We start from the raw sequence: 13,788 nt of genomic DNA, 5'->3' as shown, positions 1-13,788 counted from the left end.
TGTGTGTGTGTGTGTGTGTGTGTGTGTGTGTGTGTGCAATGCCACAGCAATTTCTCTTCCTGGAAATTAATTTCAAAAATTCTTATTTATCTTATCTTATCTCTTCATGCATACACGAGAAAAAAATGTTACTCACCATACACCTTTGGTCACGGTCTCATTCTGGTAAGTCCAAGGCCTGGAAGCATAGACACCCTCGCCGTTAACTTCGAGCCAGGACCCCATCTGAGTTAGTCGTTCCTCATATATCGGAGCAATTTGGCCATGTTTGGGAGGTCCCACATTCATCAGCATGTTGCCTCCGCAGCTGAAAAATAAAATAAATAGCGTAAAAAAACATTTTTGATGGGGAATGAAGATTTTCTGCCACACTGTCAGAAGCATACTGAAGAGACAAAGCTACATATAGCTGCTCCTCTTTTATGCATGGCTTAACTTATTTTTTAAATGGACATGACCATTAATTGATTTTCTAGTTTTATTTAAAACTGCTTCCTTTATTAAATTCACAGACATTTCGGTATCTTAGAAGTACAAAGTTCTCTCTGACATTCTTGGCCGTTTTGAGTTATTTAGACCACGGGGTCAGAAACCAAATAATTGTTCTATCTGCTCTATCAAAATCGTAAGATTATTCGGAGTCGTTATCAAGATTTTCAGAGAACTGCATTCGAAAAAGCTTGACAAAGTGTGAAGCTCAAAATTTTCAACGTCAGGCTGCTCAATACTAGGTGCTGAGCTGATAGCTTTGTCATTCTAGGGTTGTGATTTTATCGAAAGTGTTATGTTTTGTGCTACGATTATTCTCTTGACAAACCAACTTAATATCTACATCAATAGTAAGAGCATTAAAAATGGTATCAAAACTCAGAAACCATGTCTGTTTATTTGGTGTGTATATTCAAATACTTCTAACAGCTTTCTAGAGACAAGTTTGTCTTAGCTCACAATGGGGTATGCTTTGTTTTGTTTTGATTTCGGGATGCCAGGATTTATTTTTAAAAAATTTTTTTTTTATTTTGGGGGGGTGATACTTTCGGGGGTTATGACATTTATTAATACCCTCGGGGAATAGAAAAACACAAAGAAAAGTGATCTCTAACTAAAGACAAAGTAATAATGGAGGAAAGAGAAAAGATACAACTCCTGCTCCAGAGAGTGTCAGTCCATCATAGAGGATATGCCCCACTTACCGTTGGCTCAGTGGACAATCTATATCCCCCGGTTCAACTTCCTTTCATTACATAATGTTGTTTATTTTTGCAAGAGTTTTAAGGCTCCTGAAACCCACTTGGGTAATGTAAGTGCCGAAGATTAGAGGTGTTACAAGAAAGTAACAAACACAAAAAGAAGGGGAAGAGATAAGGATGATTGAAGTTTGACAGGAAAGAAGGAGCAAACCACACCGGAGCACCCGCCAACCACACACATTGCATAATTTGCACTACCTGAATTTCAAGACTTGAACATCCTTCAGATGGACAAAGATTTGAACCGTAATTTTGTCAACATAATAAATTAGGTGCAAGTGAGTTTTAAGACCTAATTAATGTAGCCAGAAGTCTATTTGAAGTTCTGACAAGAAGCTGTCTTAGTCACCATTACAAAGTACATTTTAGTATTTCAAACCTTCCTCACAAGCACAGTCCATTCTATCAAAACAAAACGACGATGACGTTTGAACAATTATTGAACAATTGAACACTTCTTTTTAGAAATTGACGAACTTGTCATTTGAACAGGGAACTTCTTTACTGCAGTTAGTGTACCAGTTTACAACAAACTAGTCTGGGAGACTCCACAGACCACAGACCCCCCCCCCCCCGTTTCCTACCTTCACCAACTTTAATCTTGATCACTCAAACTTACCATTTCGTTATCTTGGGGTACATAGAGAGTTGTATCTTGCTAGACACTAAAACTCTATTGACCCTCACCTAATAATGGACGGCTCGTGGGTGCTCTGTTGGGGTTTGCTTCTTCTTTTCTATCAAAAAATATATTTATTCTCCTTATCTTTCTTCCTCTTTTTATTTTTTAAAACTATTTTGAAACACCTTTGATCTTCAGCACGTATATGACTTAACTGTGTACTCTTACTAAAACTAAACCAAAACCTTACCTGATAGTAATGATGAATGTCTGCAGCAATTCCTCAATGCTCAAATAACTGTCCAGCGCAGCATCACGTCGGTAGCCCCATGAGTATTTGTCGATGGTCATTGCATTTTCCCATTTATGTGTCTGAAGGACACCTGTGTGTATATAGATGGTGATCAAAACACATTGATAAGACAATCAGTTTGACAAAAATAGAAGTTCAGGAAACAGTGCAAAGAGAACAATTGCTTTACCAACATTATCCCGTTGTAGATAATCAAACTAGTTCGGTGTCGATTAAGACCACATCTTCAGGATCAATTCCATAAGTTTTTATTTTGACGCTGTTGTTTTTTAAAAAGCTGGCTACATTTTCGTGCCAGTCATCTATTTATTACATTTATCAATCAACAGGTGTCTCTGGTATAGCGGTAAAGCGCTTAATTGTCGCATGCAGGAAACGTGAGTTTGATTCCCTGGTGGAAACATTTTTTTGTGTAATCGAGCACATCGGTCTTTCTGCTATAAAAAAAACCATTGTATCCCTCTCAGACCGGGTTAGCCCCCACAGGGAGGGTTATACGGGGTGCCCACTACGGCTGGATCGGGCCGATCGCCTGACTCGATCGCCCGAAAATGAAAACGTTTGTTTTTGAGGAGATCGAGTCGGGCGATGGGCCCGATCGGCCGATCCCAGCCGTAGTGTGCACCCCCTATTAGAATCGCACCTACTAAACGATTTGTGTCGATTGGGCATAAAACAATTATATTTTTTACACATTTTTAAAAATGAGTTGGGTTTTGTTATTTCATAGTATTTTTTCAACTGACCTGGGTTGAAGCGGTCCCCGCACGTGTAGAAGCCTCCGTGATGACAGCTCACGTTCGTTCCCCACCGGTCGTTCACAACAACCGTGTCCTTCACCGAACTGGGGGAGAGCGGGGGGGGGGGTTGGCACAAAGGGAAATTGACGGCAAGCTATTAAAAAGTACTGAGCCCAAAATGTTGTATATCCTTTTTAATTGCAATATGATATGTGTGTCACACATTATGGTTCACATAATAAATAAATTATTACATATGGCGTGGTATAAGTTTGCAGGCTCTTTCAACGTTTTGCCGCTGTTTACCACGGCGCACAGGACCGAGACAAGTGGTTTGAGAACTTTGAAAACTTACTAAACAAACGGGTTTAACCCTTTCACTTCTAAGTAGACGTATAATATTCACATGGGTTCTTCCAAGCCAGTTCACTTTCATTCCACCTCTTAGTTTGTAGATCTAGTGGATTGTCAGAAGTATCGTATTTGCAGACATCTGTTGTTCTTATTTTGCGACACTTTCAAAACAATAAGGTCATATAATTATAAGTGCAGCAGATTAGAAGTATCTCAATATATTTTCAAACATAACAAAGATCGAGGAGAGATACGAGCGATTGATGTTTCATAGGAAAGAATGAGCAAACCACACCAGAGCACCTGTCAAACACCCACCAACTTGTGCAGTTGCCTATTTTTTTTTAAACGGGAAACATAATTATATTGGCTTTATTTGAATCTCTGGTGGAAAAATACCTCGACTGCACAATGAGGTGACTGTAAATGGAAACGGCTCAGCATAGAAAGGGTAACGAATGACCTAGTAAGACGTCCATCCTCATCGTAGTCATTCATAAATCAAAGTAGGCAAGTGGAGAAGCGGTAAGACTAACTTAATTAGAGAATATTCAGATCATAGTTGCAATAACTGAATAGAATTTGCTGTTGCTCAATGCTAAATGTACATCTCGTTAGACAGAAAGAACGATAAGGGAAAGATCATTGAAGAAGACTGCGAACAGTTTTAGAATCAGAAATGTTCGTTGCTGCAAGCATTAATAATAGGGCGTACTCTTCCTAAACCCAGTTACAAACAAGAAAATCACAAAACTATGCAGGCTTATCGAACTTTTAAAAAGTGTATTCCAAGGTCGTTTCTTCAGGTTATCAATAGCAGATTAAACGTCATCAAAGAAAAGCGTTTATCTTTTATTTATCAGTATATACCTTTTTTGCTTGAAGTCAAACTCTGAGCTTGTACAAAGCATAATATCATGTTGAGTATATAGTTTGATACGGCAGATGGCTCTTAGCACAGCTCAGAACAGGCCAAAAAAGCAAGAGCATGTACAAAACAATAATCATTATGCTTAGTATATAGTTTGGTACATCAGAGGGCTCTTACAATAGCCAAGAACGGGTCTAAAAATTCAAGATATCTCCTTAGACACTGTTTATCACGAACTTAGGACCAGTTTACAGTTAATTATACAATCGTTTTTAAAAAAGAAAGCCCTTCCGATTAATCCTTTCGGCTTTCCTCTCTTCTAAGAAGTTCTTGTAGAATAGTTGTGATAACCCACTACTCCTTGAGGCATTCATGAAAACCTGAAGGACCTCTGTCATTGTTGTAAATGTTTCAGGCCTCATTTGGTATGGCTCAGCTTTTCAGGTGGTGTACTGTTGTGGGGTACGTCAAGGTCACTGATCTGATATGAAAAAGATGATGATAAAGGTGTCCAAAGTTGTTAGGTAATATTAATAGTAAGATCTCCGATTGAATCTTTCGAACTGTAAATTATTTGTTCCATCCTTATAGATAATGCAATCCTCCCCTTCCAATAATAGGGGATCAGTGGCATACATCTGAAATATTAACATTTAAAAGTTGACTTATTATTTTCCTCAAACACCACACTTCAACGTTCGGCAAAGAAACACGATTCAAGGGACGGGATGACTAATTTTCGAGACTCACGTGGAGCACGTGGATACGACAAGACAGCCTGTGGATGAAACCTACAAGCTCACGCTAAAATATGGGGGCAGAGTGCATTTATATTAGTGATCTCGTGTAAGCATCCAAAAAGCCGTTTTAAATATAGGGCCCAAAGATAAAACCTTTGTTATTACTGGGCCAAGATTTTTTTAATATATATTTTTGTTTTGTTGCTGACCTGCAGAAGTGCCATGCGCAGTTTTGTGGACATAAGTAATTTAATAAATGAGTTAGAACTTTTTTAACGCGAACAATCGAAAGTGAGCAAGCTATAATGGGCATCTGGTGTCCATGAGCACAGGGGGGTGGGGGGTCATTACACGTCAACCTCTGATTCAGAGATAACACCTCCATGGATTCAGGATAAAATAATTTTCCTACATCTATTCGGAGAAGATTAGCTGAGCCGAGGAAAGTGCTTTTGTTCATTGATTATACGGTGATTCAAACGCGGTGAATCTGTAAAATATCCTAAAGTCGGATAGACTAACTAACTTCTGAAGAAAACAAACTCCCAGTCTGCGCCAACAGACAATATCGTGGACACTTGGAGGGCGTCACTGGTGCGTCTTACTTCAATTTTTTTCCGTATGTTGTTTCTATCTATTTGTCTTGATTCTTTCCAGCACTATATGAACCCAGGCATTTACAATAGAATTAGATTTTCATCTTAGTTTATAAGTTTTGCAACGATACAGTGGAGAGGCCCAAACTACCATTTTTCGAACAGCAATTTTCAATCCATGCAAAGACTTCATTAGATTGATACAATATTATAAGATACAAATTGTCTCTGATCAATCTTCAAAAGTTGCAGCTCTTTAAAAAGAGAGCTTCTATGACCATGCCTTCTAAGCGGGAAAAACATGAATGAGGAGGGATGCTATACGCAGATTGATGAATCCCTCATGGAAATCAAGCTCAAGCGTTCTGAGCCTGAACCCAAAAGGCTGACTATATCCATGTGTGCTGTTAACCCCTTCATAACAGAGACGTCTATCTTACGTTTTTTAACGGACAAAATAAATATCATTCAAGAGAGATTCAAACAAAGCCATAGTGCCCTATGTAAGAAAAAGCAACTGCACACGCGCAAATAACATGTAGATTTACATCTCCTAAACGTTCCTCTATATGACTATCGAAAACAACAGCAATTAACCATCAGCAAATAATTACGTCTAGACGGCAGTGAAGAGATGACTCATTTAGGACACGCATTTTTGGGCACTTTAAAAAAGAAGCACAATACCTTAGTTACCATTTCAGATTTTTCATTTCTGTTTTTTAATGGCAAGCATCAACTTGCAAACAAAGAAATTCATGTTGTTTTTATTCGTTACTGAAGCTTCGAAATGCAACACAACATTATCTTTAATCTGCTGCTGATCAGACGTATGCGTCCTCTTCACATTCAAAGAGTTAAAACGTTATGTTCTGTGAGGAGTCCTGCCTACCTATTGGTGTAGAGCCAAGCCAGGAACTCCTGAGATTTCCAGTACACATCCGGAGCTTCCCAGTCCCCATCAGACCACACCACCTCAGGCTTGTAGGTCTCCACAATCTCATACAATTCGGGCAATGTTTTTAGCTGAAAAGCATGTTTTTAATTTTTTTTTTAATCCACAACGTAAAGTTTTCTCAATACCTCTGTGTTTTTGTATTTGTTTTTGGGTTGCTGTTTTTTGTTGTTTTTTATATTTTTTTGTTGTGGGGGGGGGGAGGGGAGGGTTGTTGATGTTTTGTTTTTTGTTTTTTTTTGGGGGGTGTTTTTGTTTGTTTTGGTTTGGTTTGGCTTTTGAGGGATGGGGTTTTCAAGCCAGGTCCTTCTTGGTCTGCCTCTTGATTTTGAAGTCAGATTCACGGGTTGGTTCTTGTCGTTGGTTTTTGTTTTGTTTTGTTTTGTGTAGGGGCGGGGGGTTGTTGGGGGGTTGTTGTTTTTTGTTTTTTTGTTTTTGTTTTTGTTTTGGTTTGGTTTTTTGTGGTTTTTTCTTAATTATTTATAAACAAGAATGTTGAAAAATTGACAGAATACAAATACCCAGGTCAAACAATAAGTATGAAAGAGAGAGCAAAAACTGTAGTGGACAGAAGGATACACACGGCTTGGAGCTCCTATGGAAGATACAGAGAAATATTTACAGATCAAAATCTCCCGAGATCACAGAGAATTCAAGTTTCCAATCAGTGCCTTGTACCAGCAATAAGCTATGGATGTCCAACTTGGTCATTTTCCCGAAATATTATAAAGAAAGTAAGGACAATACAAAGAGCAATGGAAAGGAAGATGCTGGGCATAAGATTAAATAAAGCACACAAAATACGAAAGAAAACAGGAGTGACAAACATCACAAAATTTACACTCCGAAAAAAATTATAAATGGGCTTGCAACATGGGTAGAGTAAACTATAACGAGTGGACAGAAAGACGCACCGGATTGAGACTAAAAACGGGAAAGCGATCGGGTGGAAGACCAGAAGCAGTAAGAATGTTACAAGACGACATCGGGGGAAGAAGTGCTTCCCAATGTGAGAGGAAAATTCAACATTTAGTCTTTTTTTGCCGATTATTGACACCCTCATTGCAGAACTAACAAGCAGAGGAACAGCATACTCTTCTATTGTTCTATTCTATATTCTTCTTGTTTCACCATTTAAAAAACCTGTCACTCTCTGGCATTGAGAAAAAATGCCTAGCACTGTGTAAGATTAATCATGCAGACATAGAGTTGGAAGGATTAGTGAAGAAATGTGGCCATCTGAAGCTTCTGTTAGATGAAACTTGGACAAACTCAACCTAGACATGGAGAGCGGCAGATATAACGGAGTGGAAGCCGTTGTTGGATGCTGCATCCTGTGGTGAGATGGGCAACGCCTATAAAGAAAGAAGATAAAGGCCTATAGAATATTAAGTTTTTACATATAATTGTGTATGGGTATGTGGACAACATCATACTTCTTGTTTACCCCGAACATCAGAAGGACACGTTCTACATACGTTACAATGTCGCGCAGAGTGGATAATTCGCTGACTGACAGGTGCTCACTTTGGTTTTCCAACCTGTGTCAACATAAGTTACACACGTCGCCTCAGTTATATTTACTCGCCGCTTACCGCCCTACACTCGACAATTACCATAGATCTACATAAACACATTGTGGTTTTTGTATCTCCCTTGAGAAAACGTGCGATTTCGAGAAAATTCTGAGGTTAATATTTGCCATAAAGTCTTTACCTCTCCGTTTTCTTTTGCAATAGATTAATAATAGAGTAAAAGTGTTCTAGAACTTGTTTGAATTTCACTATAAGGGAAAATGTTGTAGACTGAAGGAAAATGAAATAAAGACTCAACGATTAGTCCTTTATTTTTAAAAGAAAAAAATGCTCAATTCTTGTCGAAGGGCAACAACTATAGTATAATCTGCGCTATCAATGCCTCTGGTGCCCTCGTCACTCTTCAAACAGTAGACACATTGAAAATAAATACAACGACGTACACGGCCAAAGACTTATTTTATAACGGTGGCAGGCAAACAATCATAACTGTGTCGATGACTCCCTCCAAGAATGAGAAGGCCTCCTTGTGAAAGGAATGGGAACTGGCAGCGAAATGTGCCATACAGAGTTACTTCAAAACTCGTCCTCCGATATGGACTTGCAAAACCACTCCTCCCTAACACTACCTGGAGATAAAACTGGGGCAATTGTCTTTGAAAAAACTGATCTTCTGCCAAGCCCAAACATGACCCGTGTCCTCATACTTTTGATGGCTGTTCCCGTGTGTGTGGCAGGTCTTGGCGCCAATGCGATCAACCTGGCTGTATTTTGGCGTCAAGGTTTCCGGAAAAGTGTCAACGTCTCTCTCTTTTCACTGGCAATCTCCGATATGCTAAATCTTATGTTATTGATCGTCTACTCTTTAATCATATCAGACATGGAACTGGGCTATCTACGCGCACCGCCACAGGTTTGGTATACTTGTAAGTAAAACTGATATTTTTTCCCAACACCTTTTATACTGTCCTTTTTAAAAATTCATTTTTTGGGTGGATTTTTACTGAAATACGTTGGACAAAGGCACCAAAATAATATGTAGATTTCCAGTTTCCAAAGAAACGCAAGCCTTGAAAGTCACCTAACTTTTGCCACAATTTTTGGGCGAATTTCATCGTTGATGCCGGCGACCACTACCTCCTTTATTTTAATGGCAAACATCTATTCAAGCTAGATTGCTGAAAGGGGGGGGGTGTATTGCTGAAGTGGTTTTATTTTTGGTTTGGTAGCTTATGTTTTTTGGGTGGGGGGGACTTTTTTTGTACATGCATTTGCTCTTTTCATTTTTTAAATTTAAACAAATTGTTTTGTTATTCAAATGGTTTAAGCAATCAGCAAACGTTTCAAATAAATGTGAATTTCAAAATCGATGAAATTAGAAATCTAGCTACGTCTGTTAACCTGTACACAATTCTATACATTTTAGGAAAACAAAATCCAGCGTTTCCGCTGTAAAGTAATTATGACACCCTTACCCCCTTTTGAGAACAAGAAGGCATACACATAGCGAACACTCATAATATAGCGAAAATATATTCACGTAGTGACAGATTTTCAGGTCTCGAACTTTATCTTATACATATTAGAGAATTTATCATGCTTTTAAAACAGATACATAACGAAATTCCTACACATCGAAAAGACTTCGGTCGTGAAAAGCACCAATCACCCTTGTTAAGTTCTTTAAATCCCTGCGTTAACAATGTTTAATGTTTTTGGTTTTCTTCAGGTACCTGGATCATCTACGGCCTCAATCTAAACAGCTGCTGTACGGCAGTTTTCGCCTCAGTGGAGCGCTGTTTGTGCATAACACAACCCTTCAAGGTCAAAGAAATAATCACGCCTGGTCGGTCTATCTTTATCATCGCCTCCATCTTTACAGTATCTATGGCAACTGTTTTTCCCGCATTGTCATTTGTTAGTTTCGTGGGCCAGCGAGACCCTTGCACGAATATAATTCCAAGATACATGCTGTATGTCCATGCCGTCAATGTAAGACCAATGAGATTTATCGTGTCCAACATCCTCTGTACGAGCTTGCAGATTATCTCTTTTATCAGTCTACTTCTGTGTACCGGAACTCTGATACTTGCCCTGAGAAACGAAACAAAATGGCGGAATAGGGTCACGTACAGAGCTCGCGTTGTGACGTTGGCGAATACAGCCGAGTCGTCGCTCAGTCGAGAGAAGCGAGTGGTCAAGATGGTGGTCATCGTGTCCACTGTATTCATAGTTTGCTTTGCACCAGCTCAGGCCACCCCTATCGCCAACCTGTTGCTGCCAGAATTTTATTACGGGCGTCGCTATGGTTACGCGTACGGCGTGTGTTGGGCAGTGTCCTACTTCCTGTACTCCGTCAACTCCAGCGTCAATCTCATCGTTTACTACAACATGAGTTCTAGGTACAGGGACACACTAGGCCGCCTCATTAGACAAGACTCCAGCTGTTTACACACGAGGTCAATGGAATAGTTTGTCCGTCACGATACTTGAAATGGGTGGTTGGAGGGTACTCTGGTATGGTTTGCTTCTTCTCTCCTATCAAACATCTATCGTCCTGATATCTCCTCCTTCTTTTTTGTGTTTGTTACTCTCTTGTAACACCTCTAATCTTCGGCTCTTATATGACCTTATTGTGTTGCAAGTGCCGTAAAACTCTTACTAAAACATAAAACAAGGGATGGGGTAATCAAATTCTCCTAAAACGGGCAGTGTTTTCAAACATGGTTTGATTATTTTTACGGAGAAAAAATCACTTTGTGTGGCGACTATTAATCCAAACTCACATTGACAAAATCTTGCGTCTTATATCCAGATTCCTTATCCTTCAGATACAAAGGGTGGAACCACTCATACATTGAGTGATACAGGCCAAACCTCAGGTCAGTCCGGCTTCGTGTAGCGTTCATGAGCTCACCTGGGGAAAAACTCCAAAAGTGATTATAAATAGATGACAATCTCTAAGAGCGAACACTGACACATAATAATTTAGGATTCAGTTCACCCTTCTTAATAACCTTGCAGTTTCCGTATCCATATCATTGTAATATCCATAACAAACCATCCCAAATCTAGATTATGTACCTAATAAACAAGCATAAATTAATTGATATTATTATCATGAAGATAATGATAATGATAATAATAAGCGTATAGTGTCCCGCAGCAAGCTCTATAAGCTTTACATTCTATAGTATTACCCCGGTGGACCTTATTTACAGCATTCTGAAACAATCTCAACTTCCAGGTAGGCATACAATGCAATCTGAAATTCTATAAGCGCTAAAACCCCAACGTACTGACAAGATCTTTCTCTGTCTATGGCCGGGTACCCATTCACACCGGGGTGAAATGAGGAAAATTCGAGTCAAGTGCCTGTCCAAAGGACACAGCTTCTGGACTCATGCTCGAACCCCCAAACCCGCAACCTCCCGATAACGAGCCCGGTAGCCTAACCGCTTGACCACCGACGCCACCTTACCGACAATGTCTCTGTTAGGCCCAACGGCCATCGAGTTCCAGCTGAAGGAATATTTGGACGGCCAGTTTGTGTATCCTTCATGATGCTTGCTTACGAAGACCACATACCTGAAAGGGAAAAATACTACTTTTAGAAGGTGGCATTCATTCATTATAGTAAAAAAAAGAATACTTTAAAACCCATCATAATTTTGTGATACTCGTAATGCGTTATTTTGTTTCTTTGTGAAGTGCGATGATATGTATACACTTCTCCGTCACATTTCGGAATCATAAACATAAACTAAGGTTTCAAAGCACTATTACAACTGTTAGGTTTTGTTTTTGCTTTTTTTTTTGTTGTTGGGGGGGGGGGTTGGGGGGGTTCGGGGGGAGTAAGTGTTTTAAGGCACTTGCAACACAATAAGGTCATATTTTAAGTGCTGTAAATTAGAGATGTTACAAGAGAGTAGCAAACACAATATGAAGGACGAGAGATAAGGACCATAGAAGTTTAACAAGAAAGAAGGACCAGATCATACCAGAGCAAGTGCCAACCACCCACCTCTGTTGTTTGACAGGGACATCGAAACGTATAGACTGAAGTCACTTTATTACAGAAAAAACGACATAGCTACGTCCCAGGTGTCAATTTTCGGTTCCCAGTTGCAATTACTTAAGCCAGGAAAGTAATTTGTGAAAGTGAAAGATAGATCATTTTATCCTCGAGATTAAGAAGTCTCAAAACCAGCGAAATGGCAATAAGGCAGCTGCCTGATTCATAGAAAGGTCACTAAAGAATAATCTACAGGGAAATCGAACAAAACTCGGAAATGTGCCCTTTCAGAAGTGTTCTGTTCATTTTGTTTTATTTACTGAAAGTTTGAAATCAAGGTACTGAATCTTTCCCTAAAGGTCAATAGAACAAAAATGTAGAAAGCTGCAACTGCTGCATCTTCGTCGCTGTGGAAACGCGGTCCTTTAATATTTTTTCTCAGATTTGGAAAAATGTCAGAATGTACAATAAATATGCAGTGGGATGTGTGTAGAAGAAGTTTATAGCCACACTGTTCTGCTGTCTGTTTCCTTCACCGTTCTGCACGTCGGAGCATTATTGTGATCATATTTTCGTCAACAGAGCCAATTTATAGTCCCGAGGGGTGGTACAGGCGTCTTCTAAGTAGTCTGTCTTGTTTATACTATAACAGCATCGAAAAGATATTTTTGTTTGAGATCAGAATGACAGAAAAGACAGAAATCAGATTAACCATTTTTTCTTTCATTTTAAGAAAATGTATTCATAGTCAGGATACAGACTTTTGTATGCCCTTACGGGCATGCATTGTGCATACCATCACATTAAGCCTAACCCAATTGCTCGTACGCTAATAATAATATAAAAAGTAGGGTGGGTTTTTTTTTTTAACATTTACTTTGCACCAGATTTCCCGAACAGATCTGCCCATTTCTTCTCGTCAAAAAACTCAGCAGTAAATTCCTTGCCAAAGTCTGCGTACGTAAAGTCTAGCTTGTAATTCTTCTCCATGAATTCAATAATTGGCGGATATTCTCTGACTTTCCAGTTATACCAGAACCACTCCGAAGAGAAACTGGGGACTGAAAAAACTCCCCAGTGGACGAAGATACCCAATTTGACATCATCGTACCAACCAGGCAGAGGCCTTGAATCTATCGACTTCCAGTTAGGCTCGTAACCGTTGACATCGTTAAACAACGAAAGAAAACAAGCTGAAACTAGAAAGGCAAAGGCTGGGCCTTTACCAGCACAAGTTAACGATACCATGCTTATCGATTAACTGGCGATTTATCCTGCCTGGAAGCTCGTTATGTAAGCAAAAGTCACATGATCAAATAATCTTATCGTACTGAGTTTTAGCAAAAAGCTGGGTTGGTTTTTCTGCCCACTAATGTTATACTGATATCAAATTATGTTTTGCCAATGACAAAATACAAATTAAACATAAACACTCCATGCTCATACTCAGACAACATTAGTCGTTTTTTTTTTATTATCGTTATTCTATTTAGTTCAATAATATACGAAAGTGACAGGCAAGAGATGGAAAGAGAAGCAGAGGCAGGCAGATGGAAAAGCTACTGGACAGGTTGACAACATGGCTGGGAACAGCAAGAACGACAGACACCATCGTTTCAACACAAGACAGAGTGAAGTGGAGGTTCATGTTCGCCCATGCCAGTCGGCAAGGCACCGAGTGATGATAATTTAGTTCAGTAATACGGGGTGCCCACTACGGACGGGATCGGTCGATCGAGGCTATCGCCTGACTCGATCGCCTCAAAAACAAACATGTTTGATTTCAATTTCAGGCGA

General features: G+C 39.4%; 1 protein-coding gene across 1 annotated transcript in view; it reads right to left on the bottom strand.

The window, feature by feature from the left end:
- The window catches only part of LOC101851879 (alpha-L-fucosidase), a 16,054-nt gene extending 2,813 nt beyond the window's left edge, over positions 1-13,241 (bottom strand). Inside the window, exons 1-7 of the mRNA XM_005102687.3 lie at positions 12,869-13,241; positions 11,458-11,564; positions 10,763-10,893; positions 6,379-6,512; positions 2,932-3,029; positions 2,123-2,255; positions 137-307 (exon numbers count right to left, since the gene is read on the bottom strand). Coding sequence (XP_005102744.1) covers positions 137-307; positions 2,123-2,255; positions 2,932-3,029; positions 6,379-6,512; positions 10,763-10,893; positions 11,458-11,564; positions 12,869-13,239 — 1,145 coding nt within the window. The 5' untranslated portion in view covers positions 13,240-13,241. The remainder of the gene's footprint in view (positions 1-136; positions 308-2,122; positions 2,256-2,931; positions 3,030-6,378; positions 6,513-10,762; positions 10,894-11,457; positions 11,565-12,868) is intronic.
- Positions 13,242-13,788: the final 547 nt, after the last annotated feature.

The sequence above is a fragment of the Aplysia californica genome, unplaced genomic scaffold (genome assembly GCF_000002075.1).
Source record: "Aplysia californica isolate F4 #8 unplaced genomic scaffold, AplCal3.0 scaffold00334, whole genome shotgun sequence".
In the NCBI taxonomy this organism is placed as follows: Eukaryota; Metazoa; Mollusca; class Gastropoda; order Aplysiida; family Aplysiidae; genus Aplysia; species Aplysia californica.
Note: the sequence above shows the minus strand (reverse complement) of the source record. Positions and strands in the feature narration are given on the sequence as shown.